The sequence below is a fragment of the Aythya ferina genome (genome assembly GCF_964211825.1).
Source record: "Aythya ferina genome assembly, chromosome: 19".
NCBI lineage: Eukaryota > Metazoa > Chordata > Aves > Anseriformes > Anatidae > Aythya > Aythya ferina.
In genome coordinates this window covers 13,102,589-13,129,463 of record NC_140309.1, presented here as the reverse complement: position 1 = coordinate 13,129,463, position 26,875 = coordinate 13,102,589, and the positions used below count along the sequence as shown (strand labels likewise).

Here is a 26,875-nt window from a genome sequence, read left to right as displayed (position 1 = left end):
TGCATAGACAATGTTAACACCAAAATAGATCCATCAAATGACAGTACAGCCCACTGGCAGGAAGAGACTTCCTCTGCACAGACACAAGCCAAACACTAAGGAGATGGGAACAGCAGAGGTATAACACGAATTATTTTGCAGTTGCTCTAAAACTCTTGTTCTTTTAAAACAGGTCACTGAAACATTCTTTTTATCTGTGCAACTATTCCATCTACCCATGTTAATGCTAGGGCAAAATGTTAATGCTAGGCCAAAAAAAGGCCTTAGATTTTACATAAGAATTGAGCTTGTGAGGTGATTGCCAGAGCAAGCACTTTAGACTCTTGATGGCAGAGAACAAAGTCTTTGGTTACTTTACAGAATTTAAGGAAATAATTTCAAGCATTTGAGGAGGAGGGGAAGGAAGAAAGGATGGAGGGGAGAAGGAAAAAATGAGAAGAGAGGAAGAGGCAGACTTGTTGTGGGAAGCAAAGTACCACAGGAGCTAAATGGCTTCTGTTCCAGTCAGATAAAGGGAGCAGATAACTCTGTGAGAACAAAAAATAAAGATACGGAAAACATGAGTGTGGCCAGAGCTGGTGACAGTATTGTTTTCTAACACCTTGCTGAAAGCAACATTCCTACACAGAAAACATTTCTCACACCAGTTGATACCTGTTAGAGAAAACAGCTGTTGTCCTGCTACTTTTCTGGAGGAAAGCATGTATTTATTCTTTCAAGATGGGGACAGCTTCCCTGCTGGCATCAACCCTGCAGCCCTATTACTTTATGAAACTTTGCCAGCCTGGTGAGAGCCATGCCTGTGGTTGGAAGTTACTGGGCAATGAGATAAGATACAAATTTGCTGTGTTAACTATTCTGCATACTTTGTGCAGTGTGAGACTGAGGAATTAACTCGATTTAGGGTTAACTGCATGCAAAGAACTAGCTGCTCACTTCTGTCCAACAGAAGTGGTCTTCCTTTCCCAATTGCTGCTCTGAGTGCTGTCCAGTTCTTTCCCTCCCTTTCCATTGGCTTCAGGAAGACTCTTCTGACCATGTTCTAGGCTGGCTCAGCTCATCGGCCCAGAAGAGAGCAAATCCATTTCTTTATGTGGATTAATTTTTCTGATGGATTAACGAATTGAATCAGCTCAGGCAGTGTTCTGATGGGCCTGGAACTGTTGTGACATGAGCAGTGGGAGTGAGGATGTTAACAGGGGAGATGACTATCTTAGCCACAGTAGGCTGTTAGGTCAGCTCAGGTGTATCATCTCTCTCAGTCCCATAAGAGTCTGTATAAGGCACAGATGCAGAATATGCCATACACTGCACATTCATGACCTCTCTTACTCTAAATGAACTTTGTTTTAAGCAGGAGTTCTTTCATTTGAGAAGGGTGTGCTATTCTGACCAAATTGTAGGGGAGGATTATAAAATTTTATTTTATTAAAAAAATATATATATATGATTCCTAGATACATTTGCATCATATTGCTCTTTCATTGTCTTCCTTGTGTTGTCAGGTACTTCAAAGGCAGAGGAAGAAGGCTGCTATATTATGTGTATTCTGCAAAGGAATAAAGCCCATCCAACCTTTCCTCACTTGTGCTGGCGACCATTTAGGTCTGTTTACTTCGGCATCAGCACCCAGGCAACTGGGGAAAGATGAAACCGATCCCAGCATTGCCCCGCCCGTTCTCCCGCCCCGTTTCGCTGTTCCCTGCTGAAGTTGCATGCCGTCCTCCCACAGTGCAAACGCGGAGCTGGGCGGTCCCGGGCAGCATCTCCGCTCCCGGTCTCGCTGCCTCCGTGCCCTGCTGCTGCGTGGCGCTTCCGAGGCGCCCCCCGTCGGGCGCGGCGCGGGCTCCGTCCGGCTTCGCCTCCGCAGCACGGGCACAGGGGCAGGCCGGAGCGGGGGTCGGGCTTAAGGCGTCGGGAAGCTCCTGCGCGCTCCCCGAGGGGAGGAGCGGGCGGCGGCGGGAGAGGTGTTGGCCGGGTGTCCGCGACCAGCGGATCCGGAGCCACCACCACCATCACCACCACCACCACCCAGGCCTTTCTGGCCGCTCCACGGAGCCTGCGGGCCATGAACGCGATGCCGGGCGAGACCGAGGATCCGACCAGCCGCGAAGCGCAGACGGTGTTTGAGGCCCTGGGGCGCTACGAGGACACGCTGCGGGGCGCTGTTCGGGAGATCCATGCGGACATCCAGGTGTTCAAGCAAGGGGTGGGACGGCAGGTGGAGGAGGTGCTGCGCCTTGCTAGCCCCCTGGCACACACTGTCTCAGAGCTGCAGCAGGAGAACCGGCGCCTGCGGGTGCAGCTGGAGCGCCTGGCTCGACAGGTGGAGGCCCTCGGCCAGTCGGCGGGGCTGCTGCAGGACTGGCCAGATGGGGCAGAGGAGAGCCCCCCGCCTGCGGGACCTGGCTCTCCGGGGCCGCCTTTGGCCAGTGGCAGGTTCTCCAGCCATGCGAAGCTAGCGGTGGCTGGCCGGAGCCAAGTAAGTGCTTACCGTGGCTGGGGAGGCGGTGGAGGGAGTGCCAAGAGGGTGCGTGAGCACTTGGGCACGAGTGGATGCTTCACGGGTGTCATTGAGCTCTGCACTGGCATGGGGGAGTGTTTAGTGACATGGGGCACTTCTTGTGCAGTGTAGCGTAGATGAGTTTTTGGGAATGGCCTTGTCTGTGACTCCATCTGGAGATGTTTCTGATTATGGCACTTCAAGTCCAGAGATCTTGGTTAGGGTGGCAGCAGCCTCTTGGTTCACTACAGTTAGATGTAAAAAGAGAAGTTGGAGGCGGTCTCAGCTATCAATATACACAGATACATGGAAATATCTGTGTGTGCTTTCTGGAGTAGTTGCAGGGGGATCAGTGTGCCAGCAATCCTGTTTGCCAATTGGCAAGCACTTAAAGGAGAACAGCTCGGCAGCCTATAGCAGGCAGTAACACGCTTCCCTAAGATAGTGACTTTACATCCTGAGGTGTGACAGTTTTGCTGTGCAAGTGCAATGAACATTGCTTTGGCTCATTCCAGTGAGCTAGGCCCCATGCAAGCTGTCATGGTATCCATGACCTAAACAAGCACAAACATTCTCCCCACTGGTAAAACTGTTTCTGCGCTATGGTGGAGCATTATAACTTGGTGCATGAAAATCCTGGGTAGTAGGAAGTTCATATGACAGTGAGTTTTCTGTAGTACTTTTCATATATGCCTGGTTCTGTGGAAGGAGCTGTGAGAGTTCCTGTACAATTCTGGACACCAGAAGGTTACTTCCAGACAGTACGTGGGGAATGTCACATAAAATTATGTGGTATCAGAGTTGGCTTTTAGAGCTGATAGCCTATTTTGTATGATGTTGATTAAGCCATGTCTTGCCTGAGGTCTTTGAGATTTGTATTATGAAAAGATGATACATGGGTTATCCAAGCTTTGGGGATGGAAAATAAAAGCTTGGAAATAAACTTCATTCAAAGTTAATTTGATGGGACTAGAAAAGGATTCTCTATAACATTCCAGAACTTTTCCTCCTCACTGTCTCAAGGCTGAGGGCATAGGGCTTCCCACAGCTGGCCAAATGAGAAGACAAAGCTGCTGCATGATGCGCTGTTCCAATGCCATTGTAGCAGCTGCTGCATTTTCCTGAAAATGGCAAAGATGAACAGCATGCACATCTTTCAGATCCATTCCTTTTTGCTCCATGGAGCCATCCACACTTATTTGTATTGCAAAGAGCAGAAGTAAGCTCAGTACCAGGGAAGGGACAAGAAGATGTGGTCCCTCACACATCTCACTTGCTTCATCAACACTCTATTTGTAGCGTATACTCCACACTCTGTGGTAAGCCTTGTGTCAAGGTTATGGCAATATCCAGCTCTAGGTATAAGTCTGGGTTAAAGCACAGAATGTATTTTTGTTCTGGTTGAAATTTTCCCTCTTAGCTTTGAGGGTTCAGGGAAGATCACTTTAGTACTGGTAGTTCTCCAGTATCTTCCCAGCAATTTTCCCCACTGGACAACTTCCAGAGTTAGCACAACTGATCGAGAAGAAATCTCAGGACTAAGAACCACGGGAGATGCAGCTGGAGCCACACACACCAAATGTATGCAGTGAAAACAAATTTTTTGTTGTTAAGGTTGTGATGTAGCTGTGCTCAAATGGATAAAGCACAAGCCTTAGTCACTGTGCAGGTCACCTAGGTTATTTGTCATGAAGAAAATGTTCTCTCAGTTGCTTGCAATTTCTGCTAATGCAACCGAAGCACTAGAAGCAGAGTACCATACACGACACTGTGTATGTTTTCAGGTAAACGAGTGGCTGTGATAAAAATTAATAAGACTTCTAGCTATAGTAAATGCTTCTACAAGGAGAAACAAATAATAGAGTTCTGGAAATAATAGCAAATAAATGTGTTCTTTTGCTCCTTAAAAGATTTATTGGTTACATTTCTTTTCACTGTGTGGTTGACACAGCGTTTATCCCAGTAAAGAGCTGGGTTGTGTTTCCTTCAATGTTTCTGGCAAAATACTCTGGACAAGAATTAGGAGTTTCTTTCTCAGATTGCAGATTGAATACTGCAGGTTCTGAGCATCTTTAGTGTCTGAACTATTATTTTCTAATGTCGCCAGATTACTTTTCAAGGTAATTTTGTTGAGGAAAAAAAAAATAAAATAGTGAGGCTAAGGAGTTCCAAGCATAGTTCAGACAAAAGTAAAGACACAAATCTCCTTTTAAGTATAATTTTTGGGCCGCCTCAGCTATGCTGTCCTTGAAATCTGGTATACACTAGTGTAAGTGCTCACTTAGATGGAGCCAGCTGCCTTTGGTCCAGAGTATTTCAGTATAGCAAGTGACCTGTTCTTTCAGGATGACTTTTTGTTTACCCAATTTCCTGCATAAGACACAATGCTGTTAATGTTGCAAAGGATTTGTTGTCTGTTAAACCCAGAACTCTCCAGCTATGGGGAAAGGCAGCTTTGAGGAGGGGGGTGGTTGTTGTTCTTTGTTGTTTGCACATTTGTTTTTCATATGAACAGCAAAAAGGACTGCTTTGGAGATTTTCTCTTTCTTTTTTGTCTTTTTTTTTTTTTTTCCTTTTTTTTTTTCTTCTTTTGTTTCATTTTTTTCCTTTCTGTTTTTTCTCTCTGGGGTAGTTTCTGTATCACTGACTTCTGCAGAGCAGGATGATTTGGAAAGTAATTGGAATTCATTAGTTTTGGAATCAGGTGGTAATTTGGATCAAAGGTTGTCACATTCACAGTCTTATTTGCTGCATTCTTTCAAAATATTTCACATGAAAAATTGCTCACTTTTCTTTTTCTATCTTGGGATAGTGGTGAATTTGAAGTTTTAATAATGAAAGAAGAATAACTTTTTCTATTTTTAAGACTGTAGTAAATCTGCTTGTTGAGTTGCTACAGCTGGATCCTGAAGTGTCTAATTATTTCTTGATTTACCCTTCAACTAGGTAAATCTTTTTGAAAACTCTGAATTTTATAAACTGAATAAAGGTGATACCTTTTATCTCTGTAAAGCAAAAAGATAGGGTCTGTTTGGAAATTAGCTCTGTGGAATGTTCCAAAATCTTCAGATTATGGCTGCCAAATGGAAAGGGAGTGTCCAAATCCAGCACTGACAGCAGCCAGTATATGAAACTTACATGCCAGAATCCCTGGGACTGGTTTAAAATTATGATATGTTTTAAAAAAAAAAAAAAAGGCAAGCTTCCAGTGATGCTGTCCAGGCAGAAGATGGGGGCTGGGGAGAGGGCCCTGCTTTTTTTCTATTTGTGGTCACTTCTTCCAAAAGAATCATATAATACTGTGTTTTTTATGTTGTTTTCTTTTGACAAAAGATTTGAGAATAGCATTTTAGCTATTCAATGCAAGACCTGTGTTTGAACTCAATGGTCTTTGTAGGTCACATCCAATTGAACTATGCTATTTAGATCCTTTTTTTTTTTAATCTTCAAGGAACCTTGATTGCAAAGTCTTAGTTTCCATGATTTGTGTAGGCATAGTATTATGAGTAGATATGTATACTTAAAGTATATATGAGCTCTGTTCTAGCTGCACAGTTATCTGTGACACAAGAGTCTCCTCCCCTAGCCTTATGTCTTTTTTCTTGGTGTGACCTCTGAAGAAGCCATAAACAGGCAGCATGGGGTTCATTTTTGTCAGCTCTAAAGTCTGGGGAAGTTTGGGTTAAAGCAGGTATTTTGGACTCATCCTTTAATTATGATCATGTCTGTCACATAAACAGTTTTCATCAGTTCCTTCTGCTGAGGTTCAGGGATTCCTGACAGGACACATTTTTGGCAACTTTCCTCATAGCCGAGGAAGGTATCATTTAATTCAAAAAGTTGTTGAGAGTCAAAACTAGGAGATCTGGATGTTTTCTCCTCAAAAATACATTGTGTCTAGATTGTCCTTGACTTAATTTTTCACCTTTTTTCTTCTCCTTTTTCTTCCACAGAATGCAAGGTGCTGAATAAGCTGCAGAGTAAATAAATGAAATTAAAAATAAAAATGCAGCTCTGTGTTATGCCAAAGGTAGGGGTAGTTTTTAAAAGTTACAGAAAGGAGAAAGACAAGCTTAGGTGTTGTCTGCCTTTGTCTTTTAATCAATGTGGGAAGCAGATTAACACATCACTGTGGTAAGGATTTGTGGTTTTTATGACCAATCACAGTGCCTTTTGGTGGTATTCTGTGTAATAAGGGTACACCACAACACCTTCCTGTTCCTCTGTCCCCCTTTATTTTCATGCTGCAGCCGCTCTTGGGCAGAAGCTCATCACTGTCTGCCTGCTGTCAATATGTGCATTGTCTCATGCAAAGATACACTGACTGGGGTGAGCTTCTAGGTGCTCTGTAACCTAGGTGCCACTGGATTGTATTTCACCTATAAACAAAGCTGAGTCAGAGCTGCAATGAAATGCTTTTCAAAAAATCATCATTATATGATGCCGTTCAGGTGGCTGTGCCTGAGGCTAGTAATACAGCAGAAGAAAGGTTATGCAGGAGAGTGTCCCAGATTGTCAAAGATCTGAGATTGAGGCAAGCTGGCTTTATATTGTTACAAGCACATTATTTTCTACAAGAAGATTCTTCTTCCACTGACATAAGATCAACCCCAGAGGAATTAATTAACAAAACTGAGGAGGTAGTAGCACAGGGTAAGGGACCTAGCTTCTCTGATGTAGACACAGGGTCAAATGTCTTGTGCTTTGTTCCAGATGGAGGCAGTTGAGGTCTGTCAGGAGCCTTGTAGATGCCTTTGTGTGGCTCTGAGCTAGTGAATACGCCTTGGTGAGAGGCAGGTATCAGCGCTTAGGATTCAGATTTATGTTTTGTTTAATGCAGTAACTGCAGTGTGCTGCAATGTTAGGACATTCACGTCATCCTACGTATGACTGCTTGTTTTCCACCACAATCTAATAACATAACTGAGTGGAAACAGGATCTGATAGACAACGAGTGGGTTTTGATAACAAAGAGGGTTATTTTTTCATGTGATTCCTGAGCTGACATGATTTGCTCTGTGGTTTATAAGATCTGATACAAGGGAGGTAATGGAAAAAGGAGGCCAGGAATAGGAGAAAGAAAAGGTCTCCACATTTTAGCAGTAGCGCTCAGGAAATGAAACACAGGCTTGGCATTGCATGACTGTGATTATACAGTTTACCTGTGCTGAAGCCAACATACAGCTGGTCAAGTTTGTGCAGAGGTGCCCTCAGCTTCCATAGCTAGCCTACAGTGTAGACCTTCTTTCTTGTGATATGGATTCCCAAGTCCTGCTTGGGAAAAAAAAAGTGTGCATTTGTGTGTCAGTTGTTAGCCACTGTGGTTAACCACAGCCAGTCTTCCTGGTATTTTGATGCTATACTTTAATTTGGCTCTCTAACCGGGCTAGACTCTGATAGCTGTTTTTGCAAAGGTATCACATAGAATATGTTTGGAAAATGAATTTTAAACTGAGATTCTGGAGCCATAGCTTCAGTATGGAGGATTTATCCCTTGTTGAGGAATTTGTTGCTGTTTGTTGTCCTTTGCAAACGCTAGGGTCCCTATCCTACCTGCCTGTGATTATTAGAAAGGAATAATTCTCACATTTTTTGCTGAGTGAATCTCACATACTGGCAGGAGCATTATCACTTCCACAGTGATTGTGATTGAACATGATTTCCTTTGTGAACAAGCAGGACTAAAAATATTACAAGGGTGGTCTGTTTTGATGCTGTTAGAAGAGTTTCTATTTAGTGTTGACAGACTGTTGGAAGGACATCTGTAGAGAACTGGCCAGCTATGGAGAAAGCAACAGAGAAATGCATAGCTGGATTAGGAACACTTGGGAAGATCTAAACAAGTATTACCTATAGGTGTATCTCTCTAGTGACCTGATGGTACTCAACAGTTAGTCAGCACAGGAGTTACTCCATGAAACATAATGACACGGGCAATACAAACAAGCAGATTAAGTGGTCCAGAAATCACCTGACATTACATACCATGAAGCCATCTCAATTCACACTGATGTGTAACAAGAGGGAGGTATCTCTCACACAATCAGATAAAGAGCACTTTTAGATCCAATGATTTTTATCATGACTCTTGATAATTGGTGCATTTGTGCAAAATTCTGGAAGACTGAGAAATCTTGTTTGAGAGAGATGAATCTCATTTGTCTGTCATTCTTCTACGATTTGACCTTGTTTCAGGCAAAGGCTTGAAGACGTGACAGGTGTGTGCCTCAGTGGCTCAGAGAGGAGATAATATATGTATTTTTTTTTCTAATCTCAGGATCTGATGCCTACTTTTTCTGAATGTGCAGGGTGTTCTTTAGTGGGTTACTGTGTTTTCCCGTTTTACAGTGACTTCCAGCTATGGATCTCCAAGGTCTTAACAGCATTGCAGTGAAGGAGGAATTTCCACAGCCCTAAAACTAGAGAAAATATTATCATCCTACATAATACAGAGGCTACTGAGCTACAAAGAGATTAGTTCTAAGAGCAAGCCTAACATTCTAACTTTTTCACCAATTTTGTGGGAAAAAAATTTGGGGGGAGGGGGAATTTGACTCTGCTGCATGTATACACTGATTCTGGGCAGCTACATTTTTTTTTTAGTTGAGGTTATTAGATGTCTGCAAGGTGATTTCTTCTTTATTTAGTTCCTGAACTCCGAAATCATATAACTTCTTATTGATTATTTTAAAACAAACACAACAACAACAACAACAAACACGGATGCACAAAACCATAAAGAATTTAGCTGATTTCCCTGGACATTAGGTGGGAAAAGTTTTGCTTTTTCCTGAAGAAAGTATCATTAACAGAAGTTGCAAATTATAAGTCAGATATAAATGTCTGGGATAATACTTTCTGTAATGCTTTTCACATATGTTCTCAGAATATGTCAACTGTCTATTTTATTGCAGGAAACAGAATATTAAATGTTAAATCATTTGATGTAGTCTGAAATACATAAAGGTCTTTTTAACCTGACATTGAGAGAAGCTATGAACTTGAATCCACAGTGTATTTCAGTGGTGAAACACTGATTATCTCATGAATTATCTCAGTAACTTGCTTAAAAGGGCATAAAACATTACACAGGCAAAAATACTAGAACTGGACATAGTACGATTGAGTAAAATAAAGTTAGAAACGTGACACTTTTTGTATGAAGCCTAACCTTGTACTATGAGTTGTACAGAAGGATGACTACTCTTATTTTCTTTAGTAGTCTGAAACAATGTAAGCTCTATAGCTAAATAGTTTCTCAATGAAGTCCAATTAGAGAGAAATGGACTCTTCATCTGGTAAAGTTGTGCAAGGTTCGCTTGTCTTTCCAGGACTAGGTGTACACTACTCTTGCAGTCTATTTTCACACACCAATGCATACCGTGAGCCTTTCTTACAGATATCCTGAACACCCTCAGCAACTGGTACCTCCAACACAACCAGGCTAAATTTATGTATATGTATGTACCTATACAGATTAAACATGTATTACTTCACACGTGTAGGTAGTTCTGCTAGCTGAATCTGCATATTCATGCAGTTAAGGTAATGCATGATGTAGGGTAGTTCTATGAAAAATATGATAGAAATATCTCAACACAAGCAGTGGTATTGGCAGTATAAAAAATGCTTTAGCTGCCATGTAGGGCTGGTTTTGCTGTTAAAAAGACTGCAACCAATTTGGAAGGAATTACCCAGTAAGTTTTTTATATGTCCTCTTGTTGTCCTGCAAAATCCTCATCTTTTTGAAGTCTTTTGCCATTTAATGAAGTTGAGATTATTAGCCCTAGACAAATGTAATTTATGATTATTTTGGACTTAATGCATGTCCTTGTGAATTTAGTGGAAGTCCTGCTAAATGCAATCAAGGCTTTGTTTCTGATTATATGATTAAATGAATACCAGCTACATCTACCTATCTTTTATCACACATAGATGGAAATTTTTGTCCACTAAAGCATTATTTCCATGCCCTCTTAATAGGGTGGATGGCCTTGTTTTTAACATCAGCATCTCAGACTTTCTGTTACAATGAAAGGGAGAGAACAGGAAGGTTTGACCTGGACTTACAAATTCTGCATTCCCCTTGTTTTTCCACAATTGGACAGGGTCTTCTGTTTATCACCATTACAGTGATGGTAGGTGAATAGCTTACATAGCTTTATCTAAGAAAAGTGGATAAAGTGCCCTCCTAGGCGCATGGAGCCTGTTGGGACAAGTATGTGAGTATTGATGCATGACCTGCATTGCCAGTGGTCAGTTTTCAACTTCTGGCCTTCAGAGCTAAGGAATTTCTCCCATCCTGTATTTTGGTCAGTAGTATGGGAAAGACCTGTTTTTGGCTGGGGTTTCTGGGTTTTCCTCTGACTTTTGATATTGTTTGGAATTCAGTTGTCTGTTTCCTCTGACAGAGTGTGGACCTGGATGACCACCACAAACCTGAGTTTAGAAGAGTTTTTAGTTCTTCTATCATTGAAAATGGACACCAGTCTTCATCAGGTAGGAAAAGACCAAGAAATTAAATAGCACTACTTGTAAAATACCTGATCATGGCAGTCATGGAGCAGCTTTTGGTTTTTGGAACAATTAGAATCTGTTATGGTTTCAGCATGGATTTTTGTCCTGTGGCACTGTTTATTTCCTACTTAGGAAAATTAGGAAATAATTACTAGGAATAAAATATTAGGAAGTAATTAACTGGCACTTCATAAAACCAAGAAAAGAACAAGAATGCTGACTCCTAATCCACAGCAGAAGACGGTGCAGGAGTTGCACAGAGCAAGAGGAGGTTACTAAACATAAGTGCTAGTGAATTAATGATTTGAAGAAGCTGTTCTTGCTGAGTGTCATGTAGTGCTGTAAATGGTATAACGTCTCAGAGGGAGAACGGGGTAGAATAATACCAATGACTTGTATAATTAAGTTGTTGCATGGAAATGGGTTTGTAACTTTGTTACAGATCTGTAAATAAATTGACTTCCTCTCTGCTTTTCTTTTATTCACCAGGTCAGCCAAAAGTCGCCCATGAACTGACCGCTTTTCGCGTGTCAGATTCTTCCCCTGAGGCCCATGCCCCTGCAGTCACATTACAGATGCCTCACCTTCCTGTTACTGCAGTAACCAGAATATCAGGAGAAACCATATGTTCAACAGGAGCAGCTAATGCATCTACTGGCATTCTTGGACAGAGCAAGAGCAAAAATGAGACGGTATTGAAAACTTCCAGCCAGTCAGGTAAGAGAAGAAAAAAAAGTTTGTTTTCTGAAAATGTGACTCATTTTATTACTTCAGGGAACACAGTGGTTGTCTTGTGACCTACAGGTAGTTATCAAACCTCACTTCTATGGCTTCTTGTTCCATAGTGAGACACTCCGATTTGAAATACTGTGGGTCCTAGTTGGAGGTTTAGGTTATAATGTCACATCTTCAGAGAATTTTTGTAGCCTAATATAATTGGGTTCACAATGCAGCCTATATTCTAGCACAGTTACTGAAGAAGTATCTTGAGAAGTTAGACAGATATTGGCTAACAGGCTCAGAAGTCATGCAGAGGGAGGAATGAGCAACAGCAAACTGAAACACATAAGAAAGTCAGAGAGATTGCAGAATCTTATTCTTATATCTAAATTAAATTAAAAAAAAAAAAAAAAAAGAAAGAAATCCTGTATTATTTGATTCATATTCAAGTCATTTGTCTTTGAGCTGTATTTCAGGTGTGTTTAGTCACAGTGATGCTTATTGATCAGACTATTTATATTGGTCAAAAATTACAGAGAGAGATTAGAGAGAGATCAGATGGAATTGCCAGTAAGAGATAGGGATTATTTGCAGGTTCGTCTTTCAAATTTTGTCTTATTCAAGCTAAGAATGTAACATAGCCTTCCTTTGTATTTTTTTTTCCTGTTTCAGTGAAGGCATGGAATTCAAGTACATTGAGAACATTGGCTTCATCTGCCACTGGAGGTGAGCGTTCCTACCAGTGTGTCATGCAATGCATATTGAGAGAGATTCCATGGGGAATTCAGATCTAAGCATCTAGCTCCATTTAGTAGGTACATAGTAATGCTAAAAGTTGCTAACAAAACTCCATGCAGATTTAATTTCCCAGGTTCAAAGCAAGGGGTACATATCCATATTTGCACAGCAGTGTGCATGTGTGCTGTTAGGCAACCTCTGAAGTGGAAACAGTTGGTACCAAAAACAGTGAGTCAGAACAGATAGCTTGAATGGTGAACATTTCAGCTGACCAAGTGAATGAACTGCTGCTGTGACTGAATGCAAGCTTAACTGCAGCTGGAAAGTGGTGGGTGCACCTTACAGGTGTTGAAGCAAATTAATCTGAGCAGAACAGTAAGTAGTCACTTTCACATATAAATGTCTCAGAGGAGACATATGCCTTAAGTGTTTTTGATTCCAATGGCAATAGAAGACTTGAGCTCTCTCCAAAATTACTTCTGACAATAATGCCAAGCTGTTACTGTCTATAAAATGTGCTGGCATTTCAGTTATCTCAAATATCAGCTGAGCAGAGATGTAGCTTGTCCACAATAGTGATGATATTCCTCCTTAGCTTAACATCTGTGGGATTTGTACAGGTATCTAGCAGTTTTTTTGTAGTTCTAGATTCACATCTGTATGCTGGCATTTACCAGGGCATGTTTTGAATGAAAAATCTAGTTGGTCTGGGTCCCTTCTATAGGCAGTGGGGAGAGTTCAGCACTCTGAAGAGGGTGATTTGGACAGTGTTTAGGTTGGATTGCTTCTAAGGTGTTGGCTCTTCTTTGTCTATAGAAAGAGCCTTCCACAAATGAGTTCCTGCCTTATGCAACAAGTTTTGGCTTTAGTGTGTTGAAACTGGACAAACCACTCCATTATTTCACGGTTACAGAGCCTAGCCAGAATCTAGTACTTGGATTTAGGGTGGAAAGCACAGAAGAAGCAACACCAAGGGTGAGAAGAGGAAGATGCAAACTTAGTTTTAAGCCACCTTTGCAATCTTTGGAGTCTATTCTACCTCATAAATTAAAACAATTCCTGGTGGAAATTAGGTCATTTAAATTGTGTTCTGTGTGTGGTAAACTTCTTGGGACTCCTTTTATATGCCAGAATGACTGTTGCAAGCTGAGCTGTAGCACACTTTCCTCCCTTCAGTGAAATATCACTGGCAGCATGTCCTCAGAGGTCTGCACAAGGGAGTGGAAGAGTCCAGCCTTCCCAACAGAGTTTTTTTGAAGGTATTTTCTCACAGCCTTTTCCGACCTGTTTATACAATTCTGCTGCGGTGCAACAGTTTTTGCAGAGGGTCGGAATTCCTGGGGAAAATCCTTTCCTAGCTTGCTAGCTTTAAACTGGAATCTAGGCAGAGGCCTGCAGCTTCTTACTGTGGTGAGTGAAAATCAGTAGTACTTGGCTGTTCATCAGGATAAGGTTTGAAAACATATGAGGAAAGGAGAGAAGAGTTTCAACCCTGTTGCATCTTTTTTTTTCTTATTTTTATACAGAGAATACCACATCTATCGCTAAGCCTGTCTCAACTGCAAGCTGTGGGATGAGCAGTGGAACCAAAGCTGGTGAAAGGCAGGCATTCTTCTTGATATTTTGTTAGGACATTATGTTCAGTATAATCTCAATTAACGGGTAGGTATTCTGCTGACTTAGTGAACAGGTGAGTCCCAGGTGCTGTAATCTCAACCTGTTAAAGGTTGTGAGTGTTCCTGAGGGGCTACATGGAACACAGATGGGAAGGGGTAAAAAACAAACAAGCTTTCTAGAGGAGTTTAAAGCAGACTTAATTGTGGATTTTGCATTTTTATGCTGTCAGTGAAACTCTTAGTGCCAGTGGTAGATTTTTGTTATGGGGAGCAAGTTGTCAGGCCTTTTGGAAGCACTTCTAAAAATTATCAGGAATTTCTGCCTTGGGTTTATTTTTGGAAACCAACACGTGAGTGCCATCATACAACCATAGTTTTTCTAGGCTAGAGTTTGGTTTGAAGATAAATGCCTTGCAGGATAATGAAGACTTTCATTTGTCCTTCAAAAAACTGGCTACTACACATTTTTGATCAAGTCAGAGTCACAGTTGCTTAGCGTAGTATTACATGGTATCACACTTAGTACTGGCAAATCCAGGCATCCTCAGCATGCAAAATATCCATTCAAGAAAAGTGGGAGGGCTGCCAATTTAAGTCTCTTAAGTTAGGCTTGCAACTGCCTTGAAAATCATCCCAAATTTGGCATTATATTTCTTCTGAGTTGGTTCCAATGTTATCACTTCAATATTTGAGTTGTGATATACTGAGCACCCTGCAGAACTTGCTGTCAGGAGATCTGACCTCCAGCTGTACCAGAAATTAATGTGTGACACTGATTTTATTGCTCTTTACCTCAATTGCTCCATCTCAGTAGAGGGAAACACTTTCAAATGCCATGTGTTGTTTACTTCCTTAATGTTGATGAAATGATTTACAGCTCAAAGACAAAGTAGAGTATAATCCTGTGTCTTGATCAAATTAGCAGCTTGCAATCAGTAGAGCAACAGTGACATGAGCTAAGGATTCTGTGTACTATAATTAAAAATTTCAAAAGTACTTCCTGAATTACTATTCAAGTTCTATTTTTGAAACGTGAATTGAATCCTCCAGGAACCCAGGAGCTGAAGTTAAAGGGATTTAGTGCTCCTAGGTGGTTTCCTTAAAAGTGTTTAATTGTTGTTCTATTTAGTGCTATACAGCCTTTGCGACTTGGCCAGCTATGTCTCATAAGTGTTTCCTTAGAAACTTCTGTACTCAAGTGCTATTGTCTATCAATAAAGCTATAACCTTTACTTAAATAGTTTTTGACTCATTCATGTCCCCTTGAAATTGCTGTTCTGGAAGGTTTAGAGTAGGCAAAAGCTGGGCCTCTATGCTGACTCCTGTCACTGCAGAGAGAAACTTTATTTCTTTAACCACATACTTTGCATGTAATTTTTCTGCAGGGCAGCTGACAGTTACTGTGATGTGACATCCAAGCCTAACTCCTCGTCTTCTACTACGCATCACCAAGTTCAAAGGAGGCGAGAACTGGTGCGATCTCAAACGCTCCCACGGACTATGGGAACACAGTCCCGGAAAGCGCTTTTTGAGAAATTTGAACAAGACAGTGCAAAGTATGTCACCCCCTTGTGTCACCAGAAGGGGTTTGTGTATGGGAAACTAATTTGTTAATTACTGTCAGCAGAGGACAGCTGGGTGGGAGAACTCTCAGTGTAAGATTTTTGAGCTCGAGGACTGTAAGGTCATGTACAGATTTGCTGCCATCACAGGCTGAGCTATGGAAATTCACATCTATAGATTCCTATGTCTTTGGAGTTATTCAGCTGAAGTAGCAGATGCCTTTTATCAGGAGAGAGTGTTGTGAAAGCTGCCTCCTCTATTATTATAAGAGACTGGGAATATAGTGACTTTCTCTTGTCATTCATTAAGGGCCAAAAACATGGACTGTTCTTTATGCATCATGGTAAGGTCATGATTTAGATAGAAGAGAGCATGGAATCCTAGCTTTAGTGAAATGAAAATGAGTTTTTCTTGCAGGACCAGCAAGTTGAAGTTTTAGCCATGAATTTCTCAAATATCACCTGGACAGGGACTGATGTGGGCAAGGTTATATAAATGTTGATGACAAGTAGGTTTAAGTTTTTCTAGGATGTAATTTAATCTAGTTTCTGTTAATTTTCCAGGGGAAAAGGAGAATCCAGAGCTAAACTGAAGAGATCACAGAGTTTTGGGGTTGCCAGCGCTAGCAGCATTAAACAAATTTTGTTAGACTGGTGTCGCTCAAAAACCATAGGATACAAGGTAAAGATATGTTAGCACTTCAGCTCTCTTTTTCTGGAGAACTTGCTAAAAAAGTACTCAGAAAGTAAACGTAAAACATGCTATACAATGAGTTAACTTTGTCCTGTCCAAGGTCATGATGTTCTGTATGGGTAACATGTTGCATGGGCAAAGCTGCAGGAAGTCTATTGCATGAATGAGGTTCTGTATGTCTATCGAGACAATACATTAGTGTTTGTCTGAAAGCCTACATTTTTGTGCTTATGGATATGGACTTCAGGGTACATTCAACACATTTTATTTTCATAGTAGCAGACTTTGATATCTCATCCTCATTACACAGAATAAGTTCTAAATAGCCTTTTACCAGTACATGGAGACCATCTCCCTTTTGCTACACAGAAGACCAAAATATTATTTCCTAGTTTTTAGAGAAGCGCATTTGTATTAAATAGTTGAGGTTGAATCACAGAATGTTAGTGAGCTAATTTCTGTGAGGTAACAGCAGTGTAGCTAAGAGAATTAATTTGTTGAGATTTTAGTAATTTTTACCCGGCCGTAAGACACAATTCCCAAGTAATTTCAAGGAGAAAATTTTCTAGTGTTCTGGGTTGTATTTTGTTTGTTTATAATATATGTTTTTCATCTGTTTTGTAAAATGTATATTATTATTGCCGAACTCTTAATTACAGTACACCTAAGCAGAGCTACTAAACATGACTGTTAGTTGCTTAACAGAAAAGTTGGGGCTTGAATTTTGTACAATGGGAAAGCAGCATAAGGCAAGAGACCAGTATGTTTCATTTTACTCTGGCAGTTGAAAGTGACAATAAGCATTAGTTCTAAGAATCAGGTTTTGCGGTAGGCCTAATTCTTCCTGTATTTCTATTCATCTGTGTAATAAGCATTGAATTAGGTCTTATTGAGTAGCAAGGCAAGCAAGTCTTTATCCAGTATTGCTCACAGCCACAAAATGAACCATTCTGCAGTTATAAATTCCTCATAGAAATGAGCAGTGTCTTCAGTTTCCACAGATAGTGAGGTGGTACATTAGACCTGCTCCAGAGTTCACTGAGGCTTACAAGATTCTTCACAGTATTTTCAGTGGGCTTTGGATCAGGGACCTAGAGGGTGTGTTTGCTTTGTGTCTGGACATTTCAGGCAAGAGGCTTTATTGCTGATCATGCCACTTATTCTCAGAATACAAATAATATTATGGAAATACAAAGAGGGGAAGAAAAAACATAAAGCCTGTGCTATGTTACTTTGATTAATGGGAGATCTGGACAGAAAACTGCAGTGAGCAAAAACAGCTGTTCTTCCAAGTTTCCTGGTGCTGCATTAACATGTGCATTTTTTCATCATGACAGCATATTGATCTCCAGAACTTCTCCTCAAGCTGGAATGATGGGATGGCATTCTGTGCGCTTGTGCATTCTTTCTTCCCTGAAGCTTTTGATTATAATAAGCTTGACCCAGCTAATCGCAAGCAGAACTTTGAGCTGGCTTTCACCATGGCTGAGTGAGTATCACATTAGATCTCTGTTAAGTGCTTCCAGTTCAAATCTTATCAATTAGGCAGCAGTGAAGAGTTTCATCGTTCTTCTTGTTGATCCTATACCTTATATGTGTCATGCCAGAAAAAATGATAAAGCTCTGCACAGAGAATGCATAGAACAGGAGATGCAGCAGTCTAAAATCTAAAATCAGATGTGGTTTTACCAGGCACAGAATAGTTCACTGGAGTCTCACATTCAGGTCTTTCACAGTCTTCGGGTAGTACTTGAATTCTGCTTTCTCACCTCTGAGATCCTAGCAGCAACTGCTAGAACATGGGACTGCTGCTAGAAGCAGCCACTATTAGCTGCAGGTTTCACCCACGGTATTTTACCACAGAACCACATCTGTGTACACGAGATGATATTGCTAACAAGATTGCTACAGGAAAATTTCAAAAGTGCTTTGAGAACATCCACCACAAAGCCATTAGTTTTATATGATCTATGGAGTGTTTTTTGTGTTGTTGTTGCATTTAATTGTTTCCTGATGTTTCAAGACCATACTGCAGTTTTGTCCTTAGATCAGCAGGACACAGTACTGTCTTTTTTATTAGGTCACAGAAGTGTATGTGCAGTCAGTAGATTTCAGTTGTGCTTGATGTAGATGTAGAAATTCACAACTTCCACCTGTCACACTTCAAGGTTCCTCATTTACTGCCTGCTGCACATGCTTACCTTCCAAGATTCCATTTGATAGTGTGCGTTGGTGAGAACCACATTCCAATAGGATGCTGCTTTTAAAGCAAAATAGCCTTGGCAAATATATTTTACAGAGGTTGTTGTTACTAATTTTTACTGACAGATTGGGCATTTACATGACCTGAGGAATAATATCTGGAAAGTTCATAAGCCTTACAAATTTGCATTTACTAGAACTTAAGCAAAACATAACCCAGAGTGCACTTAGCAAAACCCATTAGAAATACTAACAAAATAAACAGAACAGATTACATGACAAAAGTAATTGTTAACAATGTACTGTGTGACAGCATGGTGGCAAGCAGGACTTGCATGCTTTTACCTTGAACAATCCATGTTTAGGTGTCTGAATGGCTTCCAGAAAAAGAAGTTGCAACCTGCAGGCAAAAATGCATTTAGATGAACCCTGTTGGTTTTATATTGGGAAAGTATGTAGTTTAAAAAACAAAACCAACAACACTGGGATGGGTTCTGTCATTAGATTGTCACTATTTCACTGATTCCGTTGAATTTATGCTGAAATACTGTTTGACAGTTCAGATCTGCTTTGTCTTTATATTTGATAGCCAATGAATGTTTATACTTGGATTACAACGTGTAGGATGTTGAACTGAAGTGGCCATCAAGCCATATCATGGTTACTAGTCAATGAAAAATAACTTGTGTGTCCACGTTCCTTTAGCTGACCCTGCACTAAGCAGAAAATGGACTAGATGACCTCCTGAGGTCCCTTCCAATCTTAATTCTGTGATCCTTGGTAGATCTTAGTGAGTTCAGCATTTCTCAGAGTGACAGCTGGTATTTTAAAGATTTGTTCAACAATATCGTTTATTCCATTAGCACACAGGAATCTTTGTTACAGCAAACAAGGCATCAGGCATATTCTCCAACTTTTTTGCAAATTGATTTTTTTTTTCTTCAGCAGGGTAAACACAGAATGAAGTCAAGAAACAAAAACCTGAAGGAAGCATCAGTCAAGAGGCTGGACTTGAACAGCCTTTCAGTTTATACTTACTCATGATGTTTATATACTTGGTAATAAGCAAAGTGGAAGTGAATATTGCAGCTTTTCTACTGGGTCCACTAATGGTGTTTACTGTCACTATAGTGGTTTTATGTTGGATAACAGGCTGGATATGGCTCTGGGCAGCCTGCTCTAGTGGTTGGCAACCCTGCCCAGAGCAAGGGGGTTGAAACTAGATGATCTGTGAGTCCTTTTCAACCCAGGCCATTCTATGATTGATTCTGTGATTTATGTTGCCAGTGAGTACTTTGTATGACTTCTGTGTCCTTGCATCTAATTGAGCAGTTTTCTCAAACCGATTTTTCTATTATCTTTTCTGTGGCCAGGAAATGCATAATGAGATGCTGAACAGCAGCTGTGCTTTGGTTTCTTTACAGTGATGTTTATTTAGGTCTGCAAAATGTTACTAACAGGGAGGAAATGTGTTCAAATATCAACCTTTGACTGCAGAGTTACCATATATGCTTATTATTGTCTCTGTTGAGGGTTTTAATATCTCAACAGCTAAACTTATGCACGGACTGGCATTAATAAATTCTACAGGTGCAGAGTTAGAGGTTTGCATCTGTGGTAGGTGGTGCTCAGACTCAGTTCAGCTCAGTGAATGTATTTGAATAGTGTATACTCATAGTACAAACTCATGCAAATTACTCCTCAGCCTGCAGTAGAGGTTTATTCTGCATCTCTTTTATATAGCACTTGGTGAATTATTTTTATATTACTTTTCATAAGTAGTATCAAAATGGTATTTGATGGACTATTGATTGGACACTAAGGAACACTCTCCTGGCCACATGAAATGGAGACTTTCTGTTAAAGGCAGCATTGATTTGACAGTGTTCTGTAGCTGCAAGGAGGGGTAGATTAGTCACTCAACTTCCCACAGATGTTTCTTCTGCTGCAGACCAATGTGAAATTAAGATAGTATTTCCTCACCCCCTACCTTAAAGTAAGTAACAAGAAAAAGTAGATGTTTTAATGGAGAAGAGCAGGGACTGCAGTACTAGTGAAATCCCTATGCCCTGTCTCTTTATTGTTCCATAATATATTCAGTGCCAAAAGGTCTGAGACGAATTATAAAGTGTCTCCTTTCCAGTGTTTATAAAAGATTACTTTCAAGTATGAGAAGCCAATTTATAAAGAATCAGGGAGAGGCAGTCAAGTACTATACTCTTTTTTTTTTTTTTTTTTTTTAAAAAAAAAAAAAAAAAGAAAGCTTGAACTTAAGCTTTATAAAGCCTATCATTCTAGAAGTGTAAGCTTCACGTTTTTAATTTTAAACATCACTTTAAACTTTAATTTTAAACTTTTTAAATTTAATTTTTTTTAACATTTTATTGTGTGAAGGCAAATGTTTGGTGATCTTAAGCATTTCAGTGTAATTATGCAGTTTAATGCTCTTAACAGCAGCAGCATAAGTATGGTGTTTAAATTGTAAGAGCTTAGTAGCAGCTACTGTAAACCAGCCTTAGCATTGACATAAACTAAGCTTGAGAAATCAGTCTCATAATTTATGCTTGGACAGAAGAGGGGAAAAAAACTACTACTCTGCTACTATTACTCTCAGTGTCTGGTGGTTATTGTTTTTTGGTTTTAATCATTTTTTTTTCTTCAAGTAATGAAGGAATCTTAATAGATTTGTCTTTATCAATCAAAAAAAAAAAAAAAATTTAGTTCATAGGGCACAAGGAATCCAACTTCTATGAACAGTCTGTAGGAACTGGACAGTCTACTTGTAGCTGCTTGGCCAATCCCATATGCCTGATACCTGATTTGAATTTGAGGCATGTTAATATATCCAAACTCTCTAGACAAAACTGTGACCCTTGAAGGAGGGGCGAGCAAGTAGATTAATTTATGGAATTTAATTTTGTGGGAGGATTCAGAGAATCATAAAATGGCTTGGGTTGGAAGGGACCTTAAAGATCATCTGGTTCCAACCCCCCCGCCCCAGGCAGGGATGCCACCCACTAAATCAGGTTGCCCACAGCTCTGTCCAACCTGGCCTTGAGCACTTCCAGGGATGGGGCATCCACAACTTCTGTGGGCAACCTGTTCCAGTGTCTTACCACTCTCACAGTAAAGAATTTCTTCCTAATATCTAATCTAAGTCTCCCCTCTTTTATTATAAAACTATTCCCCTTGTTCTATTACTATCTGCCCATGTAAAAAGCTGCTCTCTGTCTTTTTTATAAGCCTCCTTTAAATACTGAAAAGCCACAATAAGGTCATCCCAGAGCATTCTCTTCTTTAGGCTGAACAACCCCGGGTCTCAGTCTTCATAGGAGAGGTGCTCCAACCCTCTGATCATCTTCATGGCACTCCTTAGGTGCATGTGGGTGCTGAGGGTGCTCTCAATCCCACTGTCTGTCATTGATAAAGAAGCTAAACATCACTGATCCCAAGATGGACCTCTGAGGGACACACTCATCACTAGCCTCAACCTGGACACAGAGCAGTTGATCGCAACTCTGGCTGCGGCCATCCAGCCAATTCCCAATCCACTAAGTAGTTCATCCTTCAAATAAGTCTCTTTCCAGTTTAGCTAATTTAATCTTGTGGGGCTGTCAAAGGCCTTACAGAAGTCCAGGTATGTGATATCGGTTGGTCTTCCCTTGTCAACTGATGTAGCCACTGCATCATAGAAGACCACCAGTTTGGTGAGGCGTGATTTGCCCTTGGTGAGGCTGTTCATCTTGGTTCACCTGTATCTGTATGCATTTTTGTAAAATGGACAGAGCTAATACTCTCCATCACACTGTCCTTTTTGATGCCATGTGCCAGGCAATCAAAGATGATGGTTGTTAGTCATCATGAGTGGGAACTTCTCAGCTATTCTGTCATTTCATTTAATAGTAAAAAGAAATACTAGCTTTTTGACCCAGTATCAACATAATTATTATTGGCTGTTTTGTTTGACTTGTAGTAAGAATATTTCATGTGGTGTGCTGCTGGGTTCAAATTGCCAAATACTGATTGGATGGGGGGGATACAGTGGCTTCCTACAGTGGCTGATACAACTTCAAACACTGGTACCACCACACTGAAGCTGTGGGTTTCTTTCAGAGTTTTATTTATTTATTTATTAAAGCAAAAACTTACAGAACTACATTTGCCATTTACCATTACAGGAAAAAAATGTCAGCTTTCCCTATTCCAGCCCCTGGCAAATGAATCAATTTGAGAATTGCAGTTTATATGCACACATAAATTTCCTTAAATGTCAGTGAACTTAAAGCAATTCTACAGCACTTTCACAACCCTTTCAGGCGGTCAATCTCTACAGTAAAACTATCTACAACTCTCAAAGGAAAGTTGATGTGTTTTTCTATCTCAGTTTCTGTGTAACAGTAATAAGTATATGGGAGAACTCAGGCATACACACAATAAGAAACATTGGTTAAGAAATTACTTCTCCATAGCTGTGATAGCCTTTGAACTGTTCTCTTCTATTGCCAGAAGGGTTCCTCTCACAATTATTGCTGTGAACCTTTATGAGCTTGGCAGATCAAATATTTACTGCTTTCATGATTTTTTTCATCCTAGACCTCAGCAGATCTTTTCCTTTCCATTGTTCCAGTCTCGGTTAGGCTTCTGCTCTCCAACATGATGATCACTTGAGACTGTTGTCCAAGTCACTCACACCTTGAGAAAAGTGGAGGTGGGGGAAAGCAAACAAAAAGAACCCAAAGCCACTTTGGCCTTTAATTAGTAGATTTCATCTCTTCTCGTGTTCCCCCATTCTTCTGGAGTTTCCAGTGTAATAAGCAGAAAACCCCATGACTTACAAACTCATATCACCCTATTTACTGAGACTCAAGCAGAGGAATGGGAGATTGCACTATATGCCACAGAGATGGGATCAGATTCCAGTATAGGGAAAAAGAGGGAAAGAGTAAGTATGTTCCATGTTAACAAAAATAACAGTTGTCAACAGTTCCTGAGCCTGACCATTTCACTGTTGCTGATAAATCTCAGGATTTCTTATATACCACATTGATGCTCAAGTTAGAGCAGCAAAGGTATATTGTAAGTAGCTACAGGCTTTAGCTTTAACTCTTGATTTGCTGGATCTGTTTTATTATTACTACAGGAAAATGGCTCACTGCGATCGTCTGATAGAAGTGGATGACATGATGGTGATGGGCCACAAGCCAGATCCTATGTGTGTCTTCACCTATGTCCAATCTCTATACAATCATCTACGACGCTTTGAATAAAAGCATCACCACCTCTCCAGCCAGAAGGGTCAAGTACAGTATGCTAATGGAAAGACTGATATTTTGCAAATAGAACACTATTTCTTGCTTTTTACTGTCCCTCTGCTTGCATTCACGTGTGTTGCTGAATGAAGTGTTGCTGAGCAGCGCCTCAAAGTGTTGATCATATCAGCAAGTGAGTAACACAAGAAGTGTGTTTGAAAATGACAAAGAACGTGGGAAAAGACAAATGCTGTCATTTTGGTGCTAATAGTAGGTTGGATTTGTAATATTCTTGTAAAGATTACAGGAAGCTAAATTTTTGCTCCTGTCTCTGTTAGACTCACAGAATGGTTTGGGTTGGAAGCAACCTTAAAGATCATCTGGTTCCAATGCCCCTGCCATGGGCCGAGGCACTTTTCGCTAGACCAGATTGCCCAAAGCCACATCCAACCTGGCCCTGAATACTTCCAGGGATGGGGCATCCACAGCTTTTCTACCGTGAACTACTTTATTAGCTGTTTGGAGGGGGGGAGCATGCAAAGGTAAAGTATAAACTAACTGCTAAAGACTTGGATCACCAAGTTCTGTTTGAAGTGTGCCTAGCCTTTGACACTGTGGAAACAACTTTGAAAGCATGTTTTAAATACGTATCTTAATACATATCTGAAAGATACTTGGTTAAAATAGCAGGATCCCAGGTACTGCTAATATAACTTTAATGCAAGTGAGCAGGGGTCAGGCAGGCCTGTTACACATTTGTAATATCTGCCATTGTTTTCAGTTTTTACTTTGTTTAGAATGACCATAGTTCTGAGGAATGTGTGCACCTGTTGCACAGTCCAACATATGCACTATAAGGATGAACACACTGTACTTGTGTTTTGCAGAAGTGATCAAATTAGGCACAATGAGAAATCTGTCTACAGTTGGTATGTGAAATGCATAGTTCTATTCACACAGCAGAATACTTCTCATTAGCAGAATACTTCTTATTGACTAGCAGAGCCAAGTTCAAGCGTGGCTACAACATGAGGAGCAATACTGGCTTTATACATTGAATTAGTTCACAGTCCCAGGTCATGGATGATTTTCCTGTGTGATGTGAGTCTTAACAACACAGGTAAGTGCTTGGCCAATTTAGGCCTAGTAGAAAATAATTATGTAAAGGAAATTTTAGACAGCAAAATTACTGCCAATTCACTAGGGGGAATTTACATCCTTGCTACAGTTTAGCTTGTTCACAGCTACCCAAAAGCCATTTGCAGTTTCCAAATCTCCTCTCACTTTAGAGAGGTGATGGTGAGGATTACCTGGTACTTGCCAGCAAAATGAGTGCAGGGGAGGGGAAGACTGTAGGCTGATTTTTTAACTGCTGATGTATGTAAAGAGATAATAGAGATGATGTTATCACAGAATTTTAGAAAAATCTGTCTGTGTGCATTAAAAGAATGCCTGATCTAAACTGTATAACCTGGACTATTGGATTGTATAATTAAATTAAAATTAAAGTATGTAATATATGCCCCCTGCTGGATTTTTTTAGTATTTTTAGTTTAAAAAAAGACTGTGTATACAACAGTTTGTTTAGCATGAGTGATAAAAAGATAATATATTGTCGGCATACTGTATTTTACGCAGATTTTTTTTTCACATTCTGTGCTGCATCAAAAATTCAATACTATCCAAGGTGGTTTATTGGCAACTTTACGCTATTTTTAAAGGCTAGATCAATTTGTTCTATGCAGGATTGTTAAAATAATAGCAGAACCATCACCTGCTGTTTAAAATTATTTTTACCTGTAGCTGGTAAAACTTTCAAACTCCAAACACTTTCAGGATTTAAGCACATTTTGTCCTTTTTAGTCAGTGGTTTTGTTTACACGGTATTTCTGTTCTCAAAAAGCAATGGAAGTGAAGCTCCATTTTATTGTACTAGCTGTATATGAATTTAAAAACGAAGACAAAAAGAAAACTCTTATAGACCCCCACATACCTCTTTAAAATCAAATTAGTGCAAGCATTTTTGTAGCCCATAGTTCACTGCTACTATCTGCTTGATTTTCAGTTTTGAAAGAAAATTTCCAGAGATGATTTTCAAATAGCCAAATCTAGACCTATCATGAAGGTGCTGCATCTGCTACAAATAGACATTATTAACATTAAAAAGATAGCCCATGCAGGCCCAAGGAGTCTGTTCCAAACTGTCATTGTCAGAGATTTTAGACTTGTTTAGGGTTTACAGCATCTCTTCCTCTAAACTTCCCTTAAAAAGCCTGGCTCCTAATAAGGTCTTGTAGACATACATGAAACAAGAAGTGCTATTAAGTCAGGATTCATAACAGGAGAAAAAGTGACAGGAGAGGAGAAGACATTCTATGAACTTAAAAAAAAATAAAAAAATTCATTTTATTGAGTAAAGTAATAAGAAAGTTCTGATTAGCCTACACTTTCTGGACTGGGTGGAGAAATAGATAGCATTCCCAGTTCTGGAAACTGGGATTTCCCAATTCTTCCTTACCAACATTCATTTTGTTTTTGATACCATCCAGTGGAAGCTTATCACAAATGCTGACTGTGCAAACAGCAGCACCAAATGCAGCGGTGATAATTGAGATCATCACCTGATGAATGGAAGTAGGGAGGAGAATGGGAGAAGGCCCTAAGAAAGAGGACTCCACAACCATGAACATTTTAAGGAAAAAAAAGCGTTCCGTTTGAGAACTTTTGCTTACTTACAGTTGGTTAGTGTTACCATGGTGCTAGCCAGTGATGAAACATCTATAATGGATTTTATATCGAGAAACTGAACTCTCACAGAGATAAAGATTTAGCTGTTTTGTTTAAGAGTAAAGTTAAGCTGCCTTTCCAACTAGCTGATTTTGTCTAGATACCAATTGCAAAAGAAGTCATCACAAAAAGATCGAATAGCCTTGTTTGAACTATACGGACAGTAACTATCAGCCCATTATATTCCACATAAACCTGTAAAGTACTGCATAATTTAAAATTTGATGATCATCACTTAAGATATGTTTCAAAAAGAGGAAAAATCAGACTGTTTCCTGTAATTCACA

General features: G+C 40.1%; 1 protein-coding gene across 2 annotated transcripts; it reads left to right on the top strand.

Annotated features, from left to right (window-relative positions):
* Positions 1 to 1,774: 1,774 nt before the first annotated feature.
* Positions 1,775 to 25,326, top strand: SMTNL2 (smoothelin like 2). Of its 2 annotated transcripts, none has more exons than XM_084493530.1 (9): positions 1,775 to 2,482; positions 10,915 to 11,002; positions 11,510 to 11,737; positions 12,413 to 12,466; positions 14,005 to 14,080; positions 15,480 to 15,650; positions 16,221 to 16,338; positions 17,688 to 17,839; positions 23,693 to 25,326. In XM_084493530.1, the coding sequence occupies exons 1-9, from the start codon at positions 2,069 to 2,071 to the stop codon at positions 23,817 to 23,819; spliced, it is 1,428 nt and encodes a 475-aa protein (XP_084349656.1). In that variant the 5' UTR covers positions 1,775 to 2,068; the 3' UTR covers positions 23,820 to 25,326. The 2 variants fall into 2 exon arrangements, with proteins under 2 accessions (XP_084349656.1, XP_084349657.1); XM_084493531.1 differs by lacking the exon at positions 23,693 to 25,326 and adding an exon at positions 19,498 to 19,633.
* Positions 25,327 to 26,875: the final 1,549 nt, after the last annotated feature.